The sequence below is a fragment of the Rhipicephalus microplus genome, chromosome 2 (genome assembly GCF_043290135.1).
Source record: "Rhipicephalus microplus isolate Deutch F79 chromosome 2, USDA_Rmic, whole genome shotgun sequence".
Classification (NCBI taxonomy): Eukaryota; Metazoa; Arthropoda; class Arachnida; order Ixodida; family Ixodidae; genus Rhipicephalus; species Rhipicephalus microplus.
This window is the reverse complement of record NC_134701.1, coordinates 194,235,339-194,254,536: the sequence shown is the minus strand read 5'-3', so window position 1 is coordinate 194,254,536 and position 19,198 is coordinate 194,235,339. Positions and strand designations below refer to the sequence as shown.

At 47.7% G+C, this 19,198-nt stretch overlaps 2 protein-coding genes across 2 annotated transcripts in view; both read left to right on the top strand.

Moving 5' to 3' along the window:
* LOC142793233 (uncharacterized) overlaps nucleotides 1-5,711 on the top strand; it is a 76,860-nt gene extending 71,149 nt beyond the window's left edge. Inside the window, exon 3 of the mRNA XM_075885766.1 lies at nucleotides 5,567-5,711. Coding sequence (XP_075741881.1) covers nucleotides 5,567-5,711 — 145 coding nt within the window. The remainder of the gene's footprint in view (nucleotides 1-5,566) is intronic.
* The window catches only part of LOC142796475 (uncharacterized), a 378,314-nt gene that overhangs the window by 66,531 nt on the left and 292,585 nt on the right, over nucleotides 1-19,198 (top strand). The window lies entirely within an intron of this gene.

The following is a 19,198-nucleotide window of genomic DNA, read 5'->3' as shown; positions in this document are numbered from 1 at the left end:
GTGGACGATTCACCCCCTTGATCCCCCCCTCTTACTGCGGGCCGCCCCTGCCTTTCGTGAAGTGGACTGATGGACCGGATATAGAGGGAGAGGGGCGGCAACGAGAGGGATAAAAAGGACGGAGGAGACGGCGGGCGCCGGAGGGGGAACAACGATGACCAGTTAACTTTTCTTTGAATGCAAATAAATCCCTTTTTTCAAGTTTCCTAAATGGACGTCCTGCTTTCATGACCTGCCTGATCTTGGTCATCCCACCCAATCTACCCCGACGACGCTACAAACTGGATGGCAGCGGTGGAATCAAAAAAAGGCATGCAGAAAACTGCGGACGGAAGATCGACTTCTGTGGATCCGGGATCAGCAGAACGAGACCTCGTGGCTCCGGGAGGCACAACCGTCGCAGTAACGGCATGAAGTTTTGGACGACTCCAGGAAACTAAGGACGAGCAGCAGAAGGCAGACCAGACGATCTGGGATCGGCGGTCCTGTGAACGTGGCTCTGGGAGACACGTCCTTCGCCAGCTCGAGGTTGGAAGTAGCTGCGGACGGAAGATCGACTTCTGCGGATCCGGGATCGGCAGAGCGAGACTTCGTGGCTCCGGGAGGCACAACCGTCGCAGTAACGACTACCGGAAACTAAGGACGAGCAGCAGAAGGCAGACCCGACGATCTGGGATCGGCGGACCTGGGAACGTGGCTCCGGGAGACACGGCCTTCGGCAGCTCGAGGTTAGGTGAGTGCTTGAGCGATCACGTTTTGCCGGACGATAAGAACAGGGTTCTATCGGGCAATTGGCTCTGAAGGGCCGCCACAAGTGTGCGGTGAATATTGCAGAAGTATTGGTTGGCTCTTGTGAAGATATGGATATCGGAGTGTTAAAGAAAGAAGAGCTGTTGCTGTTAGCAGTAGAGCTCAGCTTGGATATCAATAGCAGGTTAAGGAAGCCCGAAATTCGCAGTGCGATAATCGAAGGGGGTTTCGAGGAGGACGAGCTCAGCGAGGCCTGGGAAAAGATATGTGAGGAGAAGAAACAAAGGGAGGAAGAAAAGAGGGAAAGAGCGGAAGAGAAGGAAAGGCAGGAAAGGAGAGAACAAAGACAGGCCGAAATTGAGCTCGAGAGAATAAAGCTAGAGCAGGCGAGATTAGCACGCAGTGCAGATGCGGCGCCGCCGCATACTGAGAACCTGAAGATGACGAGTTTGCTTCAGCCGTACAAAACAGGCGAGGACATTGGTCTCTACCTGATTAATTTTGAACGGATCTGTGAGAAACATTCATTTCACCAGGACACCTGGCCAGAGCGGTTGCTTGCGTTGTTACCGGGTGAGGCCTCGCAGGTCGTGGCCAGACTGAGCGCAGCCGAGGCAGGCGTATACAGTTCAGTGAAGTCGACATTACTCGCAAAATACAGGCTCTCCACAGAGGAATTTCGGAGGAGATTTAGACGGGAAAGAAAGAAGCCTGGTGAAAGCTTTGTTGAGTTTGCGTGTAGCCTGAGTGATAATTTTTCAGAGTGGGTGAAAGGAGCAGGTGCGGATAACTTAAGTAAACTGAGGGATCTAATTTGTTTGGAGCAGTTTTATGACACCCTGCCGGATAACGTGCGCCTGTGGGTCAAGGATAGGCAGGAAGGTGTGTCTGTTAGGAGTGCAGCACAGCTTGCCGACGAGTACGTGGCCAGTCGAGGCTTCAGGACCCCGATCAACAGCGCACATCACTATCAAAGGCCTGCACCACGGCCCCAAGCTTACACTCGAGGACCGCAAAGCGCAACAAAAGAGCGAGAGGAAACTAATCAAAATTCGGCGCGTGCTGAAGGCAAGCTGAAAGAGCAGGAAAAGAACAGAAAGGAGGTCAGAAATCATTTAGAAGAGTTAGAGTCGCGAGCTAAGGCGCTATGTTTCAAGTGCAACGAAACAGGTCACTTTGCCCGAAACTGCTCAAAAGGTAGGCCAGTGTTTGCTTGCGTAAGCGATCACCCGAGTAACCTAGATCTTTTGAAACCTTACACGACAGATTTAATGGTTAATGACAAAAGGTGTAGGGTACTCAGAGACTCCGCGGCCACTATGGACGTAGTCCATCCGAACTACGTAAAAAGTGAAGACTACTTATCCGAATGCGCGTGGATAAGACAGGCCGTCAGCGAAGATTCAGTGTGTTTACCTATGGCAAAGGTACACATTCGGGGTCCTTTTGGAGCGATCGAGACAGTAGCAGCAGTCTCCCGTGGGCTACCAGAGGGCTACCCGTACCTTTTCTCGAACAGCTCGGAGTCACTACTCAACGACAGGGGGTGCACTTTTGCTGATGCCCAGGTCATGGCTTTGACGAGATCGAAAGCACGCGTATTGGCTCAGCAGCTGCGTTACGGGGAAGGGGAAGGTGCCAAAGCGAAAGAGTTAACAACTGAATCCGAAGAAGTTAAGCCCGACGAGGCACTTATCCCTATTCCTCCGACCGAAAATCCGGAAAATGGTCAGATTAAGAAGCCGATAATTGAGAAAAGAAAGAAACCTTCGAAAGGAAAAGATCATAGTTTGCAGGGGTCCGTGTTGGCCCCAATCTCGCACAGCTACGAGCGCATGCTAGGGGTTGACAGGGAAGCGTTACGGCTGTCTCAGAAAACTGACCCTAGTATAGCGGTTATGAACAACGGAAACAGTGAAGGTGTTTCGTCAAGAAACATCTCTTTCGAAGTGAGGAACGGTATCCTATATCGTAAATACCGAGATAGGCGAGGGCAGTGCTACGATCAATTGGTGGTGCCATCACCATACCGCAAGGACCTACTCAGTCTTTGTCACGATCACTCATGGGAAGGACACCTGGGCATAAATAAAACCAAGAAAAGATTGCTACAGGAATTTTATTGGCCGGGGTGTTTCAGGGACGTGCAGAATTTCGTGAAGACTTGTGACGCTTGCCAGAGAGCCGGTAGGTCTAACGACAAATGGAAGGCCCCGATGGTAAAAGTGCCCATTATTTCTGAGCCCTTCCGCAGAGTTGTTGTAGATTTGGTGGGGCCGTTGCCGAAAACAAGTGCGGGGAACAGATACATTCTCACACTATTGTGTCCTGCAACGAAGTTCCCCGAGGCGGTGCCCTTACAGGAGGCAACTTCGGTCGAGGTAGTCGATGCGTTGCTTTCTATATTTTCGCGCCTCGGTTTCCCTGCCGAAATGCAATCGGATCAGGGAACCGTTTTCACGAGTGCTCTCACGACCATGTTTCTCGAGAAATGTGGCGTTAAAATTTTGCATAGCTCGGTTTACCACCCACAAAGCAACAGTGTGGAGAGATGGCATGCTACCCTAAAAAAAGTATTGAGAGCTGTTTGCCATGAAAGGAAGTGTGATTGGGATGGTTGTTTACCGGGCACGCTATTTGCGTTGCGCACAGTGCCACACGAGGGAACCGGGTTCGCACCGGCAGAGCTGGTGTATGGCCGGAATCTTCGAGGTCCGCTGAGGCTAGTCCGCGAACTGTGGGAGGATGATCGGGGGCCTAAATGTGTGATCGAGTATGTGTTGAACCTAATGCAAAGGTTACATAAGTGTCGTGAGATCGTGAAGGGCAACCTAGAGGCGAGGCGAGACGCTTCAAAGCGCTACTATGATAGAAATGCCAGGACGCGATCATTCAACCCGGGCGACAAAGTGATGATATTGAGGCCTAATCGCCAGAATAAACTGGAAGTCCACTGGGATGGACCTGCCGAGGTTATCAGTCGCCTTTCGGAAGTAAACTACACCGTGAGATTACCTGGAAGAAAACGCGAGGACAGGGTCTACCACGTAAACCTAATGAAGCCATTTTTAGAGCGAGCAGCAATTGTTAGCATCGCCATGAATGTTTCAGAAGAGGTTTCTCTAGAGGTACCTTGTTTTCCTGGGAACACGGGCCCTAGTGTAGAAGAGATAATCGCGTGTGCAGTTAACAAAGACGAGTTGGGTACAGCTAAAGTCGAGGATCTGAAGAGCCTTATTCAGGAATATCTGGAATGTTTTGGGGAAAGGCTCGGAAGGACTCATTTGGTACAACATGATATCGAGCTGACTACAGAGGTCCCTTTTAGCTCGAAGGCGTACCGCGTGTCTCCGCGACAGCTGGACTTAATGAAGGCGGAAGTTAAAAGGATGCTTCGCCTTGGCGTGATCAAAGAAGCATATAGTGACTATTGCTCCCCTTTGATGTTGGTCGAGGTGCCGGGGAAAGAACCACGGCCATGCGTCGATTATCGCAGGTTGAATGCGATCACAAAAGACCAGGTGTACCCGTTGCCTAACATAGAGGAAAGGGTGGAGCTGGTAAGCCGGGCTACCTTCATTTCAACCCTAGATTTAGTGAGAGGATATTGGCAGGTGCCCTTAACTGAACGAGCAAGTCGGTATGCAGCATTTGTAACACCCTTTGGCGTTTATCAGCCCGTCACCATGGCCTTTGGTTTGAAAAACGCACCCTTCTGTTTTTCAAGGTTAATGGATCGGGTGCTAGAAGGACTAGAAGAATTTGCGGTGCCATATCTAGACGACGTGGCCGTATTTTCTAATGATTGGGAGTCTCATTTGCAGCACACACGAACGGTGCTTGAAAGAATCAAAGGGGCGGGCCTGACTATTAAAGCCGAGAAGTGTCAGTTCGGCCAAGCCCGTGTCACGTATTTGGGACACGACATAGGGCAGGGAAAACGGGAACCAATGAAAGCCAAAGTAGCTGCGATAGTCAACTTCCCAAGACCCGTAAACAAAAGGGAGGTGCGAACATTTCTAGGAATGACAGGCTATTACCAGCACTACATTCCAAATTATTCGGAGCTCGCCAGCACGCTAACCGACAGCCTGCGAAAACCTGAACCGGAAGTGGTAACTTGGAGCACCGAGAGGGAGGAGGCCTTCCAAAACTTGAAGAAAGCTTTGTCTTCTCGGCCCGTGCTTGTCGCGCCAGACTTTAGCCGAGAATTCATTCTCCAATGCGACGCCAGCAACCGAGGTCTAGGTGTCGTCTTGGCCCAACTTAACGAGGGAGGTGAAGAGCATCCGGTGCTCTATCTCAGTCGGAAGCTGACTCCCCGAGAAGAGGCTTTCAGTGCCTCGGAGAAAGAATGTTTGTCCCTTGTGTGGGCCATTCAAAAACTAGGATGCTATATTCAAGGCACAAAATTCACGGTCGAGACTGACCACTGCCCGCTTTCATGGCTGAAGCAAATGTCCAATAAAAACGGGAGGCTGTTGAGATGGAGCCTCATACTACAGGAGTATAACTTCGAGGTCAAATATAGAAAGGGGAACCAGAATAAGAACGCCGATGGACTGAGCCGTGGATTTTAGAGTCGAACACTGATTTTCTTGTTGCTGTTTCTTTTTTTACTGATGTGTTTCTATCGCGGCTGAGGTCACGGCATTTAGATTTTTTTCCAAGGGCTGACCACCACAAAAAAAAAAAAAAAGAAAGAAAGAGAGGGCAATCATGGGGTAAAATTATGGCAGTTTTGGCGTCCGGTGGGCGTGTCGCTCGGGCACGCCGACCAGAGTGTGTGTGCTTGTGTTGTGTATCCCTGGAACAGGGTTATTGGTGATGCGAGTGCTGAGGCCCAGAGAGGCCGAGTGTTTGCACATGTCGTCTCGACGCTTCAGGTGACCCGACAGTTGGCCACCCTCGAGTCGAGTCTTTCGGCGGCGGAGGAGTCTGTTGCGTCCCGCTGCCAGTGACGTCTTCGAGGCGAGCGCGATGTCGCCGCCACTCAGTTCCGCGAACGCAGCGACTGTTGAGGCTGACCATTGTGTCGCGGGACGGTGCGCTGGCGCCACGGCTTGGCCCTGCGGAATGCGGCGGCGGTTTCGGGGAACGAAAGATTCGTCGCTGCTTCTTGGAGGGATGGGTCCACCCGGAACAACTGAGCATAGAGCTGAGGGGAAGTCGGGTTCCGGGTGGACGATTCACCCCCTTGATCCCCCCCTCTTACTGCGGGCCGCCCCTGCCTTTCGTGAAGTGGACTGATGGACCGGATATAGAGGGAGAGGGGCGGCAACGAGAGGGATAAAAAGGACGGAGGAGACGGCGGGCGCCGGAGGGGGAACAACGATGACCAGTTAACTTTTCTTTGAATGCAAATAAATCCCTTTTTTCAAGTTTCCTAAATGGACGTCCTGCTTTCATGACCTGCCTGATCTTGGTCATCCCACCCAATCTACCCCGACGACGCTACACTGCGTTGCCAAACCCTTGCTTTTTATACAGCGACTGTGCCACCACTGGCAACAACAAAACAGACCTCGTGTGTGCGCGCGTTGTTCATGCGCAATGCGACGCGCCAAGCGCCTTTGGCGATCTGCTTTGCGTTTGATTCCGTTGTTTATTTACCGCTCGCGTTGCGGAAAGAAGAAAAAAATCAGGCGGCAGTGGTGCCAAAGGCTTCTAGGGTGTTTATTTCTTGTAGAAGCGGGAATAATAGGAGAAGAAGAGCCGTCGGAAAGCTCTTTGCTTGCCGGCTGGGAAGTTGACGAAGAGGATGACGGAAGAATCGGGGCCATTGTGGTGGTGGCTTGTGGTCGCCTTCTGCCTTTGTCGCGCCGTTTACGCCCGCCTTGTGTCTGCCAGCGCGGCGCCTGGACGCCACAATGCTATGACAAATTGCTTCCGAATGGGACTGACTTTTGCGGACGGTCGCGCCGTGTGCGATAAGCGCTGGTGTCGGGCATCGAACGGCGATACTTCTGCACAAGCTATCAGGATTGTATAGTTGCGGCTGTAGAGCAGGTCGGGCAGACCACCCTCAGGAGCCTTGGTGTACTTCGGTTACAATGACATATATGTTCCTAATTATCTACTACTGTATACTTAAGAGGCTGTTAAGAACGACAACGCTGGAGAGACATTCAAAGGGCCCGTTAACAACATCCAGATATAAAAAAAAAAACTAATGCTTCTTCTTGTCCTGGCGTTTTTATAATCGTTTAGGCACAATTTGCGACGCCAGCAGTTTGTTGAAAGGGGCGTAATGAGGAAAAAAACTCTCGTTTAAGAGTGATATAGGTTTTGAACTGCATATTTCCACGTTTCGTCACGCAGTCTCACGCCCACCCCACCTCTTCTTTCTTGACTAACGGGCGTGATCGACTGATTTCGGTTTTGAGTGCTTTCGATACAAGACGGCGTACAGCCGCGCACGCAATTTCGATAGGCTCATCGCTCGGTGATGTCATTGGCCATGTGTTTTATGACGAAACAGGTGATGAGGTGGATATTTCGCGTTTAGGAAATGTAGTGAAGGTGAGAGAGAAGTCATGCTCTCTTCTTTGAACTCTGAGAGGGTCAGGAACTCTTTTAGGGGAAGCTTCCTTCTCACTTTTCTTCGTGGTTTGACGTTGGTGTTGCCTTAACGACGAGCCTCAAATATATTCAGATGTGAACCGTACTTTTGTGTTCATACACCTCTCCCGCATTTTTTTCCCGATAAATGTCACGCATCGCCTTCGTCTCCAGAATGAAGGTCACTGACTGCTCTAGTTCTCTGTGATACGCGGCGAAACATAACAGTACACAATAAGTAATGGTAATGTTCTTTTGAAATGTGTATGAATTGTGTTTTGAAGTTTCCATTGGAAAAATAATATCCGTTACTTATGCAGTCTGATTCTCTTAAAGGAGTGTTATTAGAATTGAGATTATAGTGTGGTTGAATTTGGGACAGAATTGTGCTGTGTATTCGCTATGATGAAAGTTTCCAGAGCAATGCCCAGTATATATCTCACAAGATGTGGTGTAACAATAAGATTGGCGAATGAGCGCTATTTATACAGATAAACGCATAACAATAACACTCACCAGTTGAAAGGCATGAAAGGCATGTGTAGTTACGAGAGGATCGTCAAATATTATACATTGACAGATTACTTGTGCTAGTAACATCTACCCGTACAATGTAGAAGGAATCAGTGCAGGAAGGGAGACTGCAAACAAGAAATATAGGAATGAAAATTTTAAAGCAACAGTACGCCAGGGAAATCTGGATCGGGCAAATTTGCTTACTCAGTCAGGGTGAGCCGCATTAAGAAGCGTTGAAACGCGCTACAGATCACGGTGACAGCTGTGTTTGATATATTTGAGAATTTTTGGTAGACTAACAGTTCGAGCAGACCGTTCCGGCAGTAGCACAATCGCTGTTGTGTCTACATGCAATAAAAAAAATTGGCAGATCCCACGTACCGTGGGAATCAATGATATGCAAAGCACGAATAAGAAACCTTGATATGTCACTTTAAAATCAGCACAACGTTACGAGGTGGAGGCCAGTGATGCCGTACATGACTTCCGTGTCATGATTATCATGTTTACATGTGTCGTTTACTTTTGTCATCTATTCACGTCACGTCATACCAAATTTAGTACACGTGGAGCTAGCGAAACAACCGCGAGCACGCTATTAGCACGGTAAACTGACATATTCTTCAATGACACGGATGTCAGGATTATCATGTTTGCACCGGTAATATATTTCGTCCTCCATTGACGTTACGTAACACCAAATTTGGTATATGTGGAGCTAGCAAAACGGCCGCGTTTGCATCATGAAGGTCCCAATATACTCGTATGCAGCGTTGACGCGCGCGCACGCTGGGCACAGGGACGCTACGTTAGCAAAACGCGAAAACTCTACAGTTTGACGCCAGGCGCGACCGGCGCGACCAGCGTCAGTCGGCGTGGCCCGACGGCAACAGGCGCGAAATTCGCGCCGATGCATTAAGAGCAAACTTCATAAGCGCGAAAATGCACGCGACAGCGACGAGCGATGCTATGAGCGACGAAACAGGGCATTCGCGCGATCGCTCGGTTCTCCAGATTAGGAAACTGTCGCTCATCGCCCGGAAGTGCGGGGCTCAAGCAGCCAATAGCGAAAAACTGGAAAAGACAAAGACTACATAGGTGCACGTGACCCTGCCCTAGTCACGTATGCGCAACAAGAAATAACGCAATGTTTACGCATGTGCATATAAAAAAAGTGTTGCAAGGCATTCATAAAAACTTTCCATTCCATTACACAACAATATATATTATTTTTAAATTGCATACCGCGCACTACGCGGTTTTCTTGGTGCGAGTATAGACGGACTCATGCCAGCAACAGTGGAGTTCACTCGCCGAAGCCGTTGCGTGAATGAGGTTTACCTGCTCTATCGACTGATCGCGCGAAGAAGATCTACGTCGCATCGCTCGTCGCTGTCGCGTGCATTTTCGCGCTTATGAGGTTTGGCTCTTACCCAGACAACACTGCGTCTCCCTCTTTTCGTGATGGAGGGACGGCGAACGCGCTCAAATGCGCATGCGTCAAAGAAACGCAGCGCGGCGCACGCCTGCGAGTATACGGCAAAACCGGCGCCTGGCGTCGCAACGCTGGCGTGACGTGACGAAATGAACGCCGGCGAGCACGTACACCGCCTCACATTGAAATGCAGTGGCGCCTTGACTGTGGCAGGCAGTCATGTTATCACATGACACACATCTCATGATTATCCTGTTTGCACAGGTCACATACCTTCGTCATCCATTGACGTCACGTAATACCAAATTTGGCATATGCGAAGCTAGCGAAACGGCGGTGAGAGTATCATGAGCATAGCATGTGGTCATGTTGTTACATGACACGCATCTAATGTTTATTATGTTTGCACTGGTATCATATCTTTGTCATCCATTCAAGTCCCGTAATACCAATATTGGTATAAGTGAAGCTAGCGAAACGGCCGCCAGCGCATCATGAGCGTGCATGTAGTCATGTTGATACATGACACGCATCTCATTATTATTATGTTTGCACCAGTCACTAACTTCGTCAACCATTCACGTACCGCAATACCAAGGTATATGTGACGATAGCGAAACAACCGTGAGCGCATCATGAGCGTGGCTTGTAGTCATGTTGTTACATGATACGCATGTTATGATTTTCATGTTAGGGTCTGTAACTTGTGTTCACCATGCAATCATGTCATACCAAAGCAGTTTTGCACCATGCCATGTAAACAAAACCACCGCAAGATCTGCAGGACCATGCAATGTAAATAATGACATTCATGACATACATGTCATGATTTTCATGTCATGACTAGTCAGATATGTTCTTCATAAAGTGATGTTATGCCATGTCAAGTTTGGTATCGATACCGTTATCGAAACGGCCAGGAGAGGTAAAAGTCGTAGGCGGCTAGATAGATAGATAGATAGATAGATAGATAGATAGATAGATAGATAGATAGATAGATAGATAGATAGATAGATAGATAGATAGATAGATAGATAGATAGATAGCAGTACACAATTAGTGATGGCAATGTTCTTTTGAATGCGTATGAATTGTGTTTTGAAGTTTCCATCGGCAAAATAATATCTGTTACTTATACAGTCTGATTCTCCTAAAAGAGTGTTATTATGATTGAGAATTAGGGGAGCATCGTGTTGTGTATTCGCTATAATAAAATTTTCCAGAGCGATCGCCAGTATATATATATATATATATATATATATATATATATATATATATATATATATATATATATATATATAATGAGATATAACAGACAGTAATGCCAAGGAATGTACAGGGGAAGTTATTAACATTAATGGAATGTAAATAAGAAGAAAGAAAAGTGGATGAAAAAATTACCAACTGTAAAAACACGGAAAAACGAGCCCTTAGGTATACACTTCTTTCCCTTATTTCATTGAACGAGGGTCTCGTACTGGCAGACTTGGTGTGTTTAGGTTGTATAAGAGGGACAATTAATCAGCTGCCCGCTCATAATAAGTTCACGTGCTACGTGACGCCAAACATGCGCATAAGAGTGTTTTCACACTCGTTGTTTGGCTTATAGATGGCGCTGACTGTCGCTCCTACTTCTAAATTCACAGATAAACCCAAAAAAGTGGATGGAGGGAGTGCCGCTGTAATAGCTCAGTGGTTAGAGCATCGAACGCGTAATTCGAAGGTCGTAGGTTCGATTCCTGCTTACAGTTGGTAATTTTTTCATCCACTTTTCTTTCTTCTTATTTACATTCCATTAATGTTAATAACTTCCCCTGTACATTCCTTGGCATTACTGTCTGTTATATCTCATTATTATTGTGTTAAAAACACGGAAAAACGAGCCCTTAGGTATACACTTCTTTCCCTTATTTCATTGAACGAGGGTCTCGTACTGGCAGACTTGGTGTGTTTAGGTTGTATAAGAGGGACAATTAATCAGCTGCCCGCTCATAATAAGTTCACGTGCTACGTGACGCCAAACATGCGCATAAGAGTGTTTTCACACTCGTTGTTTGGCTTATAGATGGCGCTGACTGTCGCTCCTACTTCTAAATTCACAGATAAACCCAAAAAAGTGGATGGAGGGAGTGCCGCTGTAATAGCTCAGTGGTTAGAGCATCGAACGCGTAATTCGAAGGTCGTAGGTTCGATTCCTGCTTACAGTTGGTAATTTTTTCATCCACTTTTCTTTCTTCTTATTTACATTCCATTAATGTTAATAACTTCCCCTGTACATTCCTTGGCATTACTGTCTGTTATATCTCATTATTATTGTGTTAAAAACACGGAAAAACGAGCCCTTAGGTATACACTTCTTTCCCTTATTTCATTGAACGAGGGTCTCGTACTGGCAGACTTGGTGTGTTTAGGTTGTATAAGAGGGACAATTAATCAGCTGCCCGCTCATAATAAGTTCACGTGCTACGTGACGCCAAACATGCGCATAAGAGTGTTTTCACACTCGTTGTTTGGCTTATAGATGGCGCTGACTGTCGCTCCTACTTCTAAATTCACAGATAAACCCAAAAAAGTGGATGGAGGGAGTGCCGCTGTAATAGCTCAGTGGTTAGAGCATCGAACGCGTAATTCGAAGGTCGTAGGTTCGATTCCTGCTTACAGTTGGTAATTTTTTCATCCACTTTCCTTTCTTCTTATTTACATTCCATTAATGTTAATAACTTCCCCTGTACATTCCTTGGCATTACTGTCTGTTATATCTCATTATTATTGTGTTAAAAACACGGAAAAACGAGCCCTTAGGTATACACTTCTTTCCCTTATTTTATATATATATATATATATATATATATATATATATATATATATATATATATATATATATATATATATATATATATATATATATATATATATATATATATATATATTCGACGTGGCAACCGCAAGCGGACCTCTCCCAATTTTTCCAATTGGTAGACGTGGTTTGGCATAACAGAAATTATGAGTGCACGATTGTCTCTCTTCATTGGTATAGTTCATAAACTGAACGCGCTCTTCGTTTTTCGTAGTATTACCGCGTGTCTGTCAAAAGTTTCCGCCGGCGTAGAGTGGGGCGGTCGGAGCTTGTCGCTATGCATATGGCGCAACAGGGTGGGCCGTCGTGCAATTCAGCCGGCATTCCTTTTCTCCATTTAGACAGATGTCAAGGCAGTGCATAAAAGCCCGCAGCAATGCAAGGGGCACGCGCGTCTCGACACAGTTTCGCAATGCGTTTCACATTGTTTCCCACGCTGCTCAAGAACGCCTCACGGCAACACCATGTAACGGCGGTTAACGTATGTCAAGCTTCCCTACGTACACTTCGGCATGCAGTTACGCGTAGTTTCTTTTTAAAGGCACATTTTCGCGTCTCCCAATGGTGCAAGTTGGCATTTGCTTTGTAGAAGCGCTAAATAAGTGTTAGGACGAAAGGAAAGCGATATATATCATGAACTAAGATATTGTATACAGGCCTGGTTACGTCGTTCCACATGGGAAGATTGTACCTCCGAAAGCTTAGCCGCATTTTTCGTATTTATTTTGGAACACACAAATTTTCTATTGCTGACTGGTAGCAGGCATCGCTCGGAACACTTGTTTGGAAAATAAGCTCTTAGTTCTCTCTCTCTTTTTCTTCAATCCAGGGCTGGATCACGCTTCTGTGTGAGTGGAGTAAGGTAGTTTCGGGGACTCGTTTTTCTGTTTGGCATAACGCTCACAGCCTTAATGAAAAGCAGCAGATGACGAAGCCAAGGGAGATGTGGGAGACGTTAATTGTACTGTCTTAAGGTTATTGTAGTAATTGTGACACAGATGCCAAGAAATGAAAGTGGACAAAAAATTGCCCGCAGCTTCCCTCGGGGGAACACTGAGGAGAATGCGGAGCATATAATTGGTTAACGGGGTGTTAAAGTGCGACTTACTTGGGTCGATGGCTAAATTGGTTAACGTGGTTGTGAAATGGGGTGTTAAATTGCGACTTACTTGGGTCGATGGCTAAATTGGTTAACGTGGTTGTAGGAGGGGGTGTTAAATGAGTGAACACGTACACACGTATGCGAAAGGGCGGCGCTGGTCGAAGGGACGTCGATCATTGTGTTTGTGGATTCGTTGGAATTCATTTCACCGCGACTTTGGACGTCGACGCGCCGTACAAACCAACCGACGAGCGGCAACTGAGCGAGCGAGCGCCGACCTTGAGTATATATACAGCGCGACGGCGCATGCACTGTCAGATGTTGAATGTTCTCGAAGCGTGACGGCGCATGCGCGTCCACTGGAGAATCAGGAGAATTGTAGAATGTTCTCGAAGGGGAGAAGCGCGCGTGGCACAGATGGTGGGTGACGGTGCATGCGCGCGTCAGCTGTCGAATGTTCGAGAAAAGGGAGAAGCGCAACGGCGCATGCGCGCGCGTCAGCTGCCGATGTTCTCGAAGCGCGACGGCGCATGCGCGCGCGTCAGCTTCCGATGTTCTCGAAGCGTGACGGTGCATGCGCGCTACATTATACAGCTAGCGAATGTTCGTGAAGAGGAGAAGCGCACGCGGTGTGTAGAGGAGGAAGGGTGCACAGATGGTGGAGGAGTGAAGCGCGCGCGGTGTGTAGAGGAGGAAGGGATGCACAGATGGTGGAAGAAGGAAGAGGAAGCTTGCGGACGGCGCCGCACTACAAGCCTCGAGTATTAGATGCTCCGCATCTAAAAAGGCAACTTGCTCCTGGCAGCGTAGCTCGGCACACTCACTGGCAGTGATTCGAACGTGACGAGTGTGAGTGGACGTGAGTGTGAACTTGATTGAGAACTCTTGAGTGAGGCTAGTCGTGAGTACAATAGACGTGAATCAGTACTCGTGATTGTGAGTGCACGTGAGTGTGAACGCGAGTTAGCACTCAAGAGGGTGAGTAGGCGTGGTTGACAGGACCCGAATCCGAAAGTTGCAGCTTCTTGCGGCAAGTTTCTTCTCAGTGCGTGTTTAAACTCAAACATCCGACTATGGTGACTGCTCACCAAGAAAATAAAAAAAAATTGAAAGGCATTTGTCATGAATATATCGCGTAGCTAGTTTACATGCTGGACGATAAAATCGCCACAGCTAAGTGCACAGCTCTGTAGATTTTGTTTGCCGTTTTAGTACTGCAGATGGCATATTCAGTGAGGGTCTACTATGCATTGAACTACGCATTACGTTTCGCTCATACCTTGTGAAATCGGCCGAAGCCTCTCTTGCGTCGTGCCCTTCATTCGAATGAATTTTCAAGCTTACAGTAAGCGCACAGGCGGCTTTGCCTGTATTTCGGATATACCTTGAAGAGCAGTTATTTTCTTTCCGTACAATTTTCATGTAATTGAAGTGGTCATTTAAATCTACAATATTTTCATTGTGGTTACAACCAAACTGAAAACTTCAGGAAGTGCTCACTGCTTATCTTTTACACAAACGTCGATTTGGTGGCGTAACTGTGCGCCGCCGCCGGTGTCTGTAAGCGCTTATCTCGCGAAATGAGAGAGAGATATCCAGGACCGAGAGGAATTCGCACCTAGGCCTTCTGCTCGGCTTTCGAGCGTTGCGCCACAGAGCCACGACATTGCTTGAAAATACCTTGCAAAAAGATCGTGTGCAGGCGTCATGTCGGGAGAGGAATTGCGCTGAATGACGTGCCTTCGTACCCGTTACACAGAGCTCAGCTATAATTCTTCGTCGTTATCAGCCGCAGAAACAACAGTGTTCTAATAATATCTTACAGATGTGTCGCGGGTACATCAGAGGGACGAATAATAAGTGCTTGTTTACTTCGAAAAATTCTGAATATGTGTGGCGTTATGGGTATTTTGCAAATGTACTTGTAAAGTACCCCGAGAGACTTCACAACACTATCTAGAAAGGTCGCTCCTCCGGCTTTTGCTCGCATGATTTTTAATGATAACAAAGGCAGTGAGCGTAAGATACAGAAAGTCACGCTATAAATAGCGGATAAATATAAATATTTGGGCGTATGGATAAATATAACAAGGCTGAGTATCTAAGGCAGCACGAAAGATACGTAATGACTAAGGGCACCAACAATGCAGCTGTGATGAAAAATGTGGCACTGTGGAACTACAATAGGTATGACGTTGTGAGAAGGATTTGGAAAAGTGTCATGGTCCCGGGTTTGACGTTCGGCAATGCGGTCTTGTGCATGAAATCGGAAGTTCAAGCGAAATTGGAAATTAAACAACGTGACATAGGTAGACTTGCTTTGGGAGCACACGGAAATACCCCAAGCCAGCGGGTACAGAATGACATGGGATGGACATCGTTTGAGTGCAGGGAAGCTAGCAGCAAGATATGATTTGAAGAGCGATAGAGAAAAATGGGAGAGGGCGTTGGGCTAGGAAAGTTTTCAGCTACTTGTACATGAAGAACGTTTATACTAAATGAAGGAAGCGAACTCGAAAATTTTCAAGCAAGTATTTAAACAACAGTAGAATACCAAGCCAAAAGGAAACATCGGTTAAGAAGAAGGTGAAGGAAACAGAGAGGGACATGTGGAAGATGGGAATGCTTACGAAATCATCACTGGAAACCTACAGAATTTTCAAGCAGGAAATTGCAAGAGAAAAGATCTACGACAATTCTTCTGGTTCTCTGCTCTTCGAGGCTATAGAACGAGAGTATTGCGGACCAACCAAAATACGAAGGCACAGCCACGGTGTGTAGTGCGTGTGGAGAGGAGGAGGAAACGGCTGAACATATTAAATTGTTCTGTAAAGGACTCCGTCCTATAGTCGAAGAGAATGGCGCCGAATTTTTCTAAGCATTGGGGTTCAGGGACAGTGAAAGCGAAATAGACTTTAAACGGGTAGAAATAACCAGGAGGAGGTTAACGGATTGGTGGCTACAATCGAGGCGCGAGTGAGATTCTTTATGGCTAGGTGGCGTGAGCCACCGCCCGATCTAAAGCGCACAGCCGGATACATCCATCCATCTATTTTCTCACTGTGCTCCGTGTTCCACGTACGCCCGGTGTTTCTTTTTACTGAGGCAGATATTCGGGTGTATACCCTTGAGGTAGATAGCCATCACGTCGGCCAGCAAGATGACAAAGGCCAGCCTTGGCATTGGACCATTGATTATGAACACACACGTTCGTCATCATCATCATCATCATCATCATCATCACCCTAATCAACAACAACAACAACAACAACAACAACAACAACAACAACAACAACAACCTGATCACGCCCACTGCAGCGCAAAGGCCTCTCCCATGTTCTGCCGATCGACCCCGGCCTTGTGCTTTTTTCTGCCACGTGATACCTGCATACCTTTAATCTCATCGTCCGACCTAACTTTCTGTCTCCACCTTGCTCGTTTGCCTCCTCCCATGTGAACCCTCATTTGAAGTCCCGTACAATTGTAGTGAAGTCTCTACGTCTGTTATATAAGTTAGTCTGCACGGGCTTTATTTCGAGGTACATACCGCACCAGTGACACATCGCTCGTGACGTCACCATATGTAGGTTTCTTACATTAACACTAAGATGGTGTCAGGCCTCCGTCGGTGAGCGTTCGCACCAACTTCATCTCTCTGACATGGCCTGCGTATGTAACTCTCCCATTCTCCACTGCGTTCCGGACACGAAGATCCGGCTTGTCACTGCGGCGTAGTAAGCACACGCATTCCTCACGTACTTACTCGGAACACTTTGTCACTCTCGCGTCGAGCATCGAAGCATCCTCCGTCGCCTTCAAGATGGATGCGCTTGTCTCCGAAACAAGGACACGGGAAGGGTTAAGGCTGCGGCTGCGCATTATTTCAAGTGGAGCATGAACAGAGGGGAGGTCAATGCCTATTCTTGGCACGAGGCATGGCGCCGGCAATTAAACCTCGTTAGGGTCTCTGTCTCTTCTTTTTTCTCACAGCTTCGCATTCCACGACGAATGCGTGTGCGGCAGTTTCGCTTAAGTTTCTTTCGCCTGGACACGTCTCGGTATCGCCCTTGGCTTCTCGCGGAGTCCGCCCAAGGTTCGTAAACGCACAGGCGTCTGCAGTGTTGTCCATAAGAGGGGCTAACTTTAATTGTAGCAGCACTTTCTCCCACTTTACTTCTGCGCCGTTGATCGAGTTCTAAAAAAAAAAACAAGCTTCTCAATGAATGCAAAAATGAAAAGGAAGCGTTAATGTGTTCCCACAGTGGCCTACCTTGGGTCACCAGCTTTTACAGAAGTAAAGATCGCAGTTGAACAGTTCATTGAGTGTAACTTTAGAGATATCTTCGGCTTTCATTATTGTTAACCAAAACTCGAAGGACACTTTAGCTTCGCCCTTAAGAGTAAAACGAGACAGCGTAAACGGGACCCGTTCAGATCGCCTTCTCAATCAATAGCCTATAGCTTCGCGCTTCCCAGTGGACACCTCAACCGTGCCGCAGGGACAGGAACGTGGGTGCGCGTAACATCAGCTTCAAACTGACATAGAGTGCATACTGCAAGTACAGTTTCTAGGTGCCCACTACGACATAATTTTTACATTTGCAAAATTGGTGAAGTGCATACTCATTATATACGTGGCTCTAAGACAACACGTGCACCTGCGCCGCTCCTCGAGTTTTATACAGGCTGTTGCCGATTGCGATGATTAATTATGCCTGTGTCATTTGTAACTGATGGGCTTTTGAACCGACCACTCGTTCACGTGGTTTGATGTCTGGTGCGATACCATGATGCTTCCACGCAGTGTTATTCATCGCACTGCGTGGTATTCATAAAGCGTTTCTCTCTATTTTCCTTTTAACGAAGCAGTTTCAAGCACTTACGTGGCTCCGTGGTAGAACACCTACGTGGTAGAACACCTGAACAGTTCAAACTCGGTAAAGATACGGGGTGGACTTGGCACCCTTAATATCTCATTACAGGGAGCGGCCAACCGCCCTTCCCCCACGCCTGTGGGCGGGCGTATATGTTTGCACTTGTGTGAGAACGGAAATAATGTTTCTATCCTGCTTCCACTCGGCCTGACCGAATACGCGGTGCGGACGCGGACTGCGTCTCACTTCCTCGCCATAGTTCGTTCGCCCGCAGTAAAGTGAATCGACCAGCTGAGCCGAGCATCGGAGGGCAACTGCGGCGTGCAACGCGGAGATGGGGGGTCGCCGCCGTTTGAGACTCGTCTGCACGCGTGGTGCCCTTTCGTCAACGAAGCAGGCGCCAGTCGGCGACGTTGCCCGCCTAGGTCCTCGATCTCTTTTGATCGCCGAGACAATAGAAATGGCACCGCCGCCTCGTCCACGCGGTTTCGCCCGTTCTCCGTCTGTTCGTTTTATTGCCCCCTGCACGCACTGTCTGTCTCAAAAAGAGCACGCCGCTTATTCCGCACGCTGACGTCTCTGCTGGCCCATAGCGAGCTCTCATTAAGTGTTTTGTTAGCCGCAGTTCTCGCGTGTTGTATAGTGGGAACCGCAATTATCTATTTGGTAGTGGCTTTGCGCGTTTCTTCGAACAGAGAGAGTTGACGTTAAAGGTTGTAGTAAGGATGATGTGGTATGTTTGAAAGGAAGCGCGGGAAGAGCAGTAGGAAATAGAGAAATGCGAATACTATACTCCTTCAGTCTCCCTCAACGTGATGTAGGTGGGTCAGTCACTCCCCTGACTTTCGATGTGATCAAACCAGGTCGCCGTATACATGAGGCAGGTGGAGATCATGGTGGCGTCCAGGGCGCTTCATCAGTAATTCTCGAAGAAAGTTGGTTGCCCATCATTAATAATCACCAGGTCGCTTTGATGTGTACGTGCGATGCCAAAAAGGGCGTCTACCGCGCACTGAAGTCCCCCTGCCGCCTCAGGCTAGGTGATGTGCATTGAAGTCTCCGGTTAGTGTGTAAGGTCCAGGTGTTCCATCTATTATGTCGTG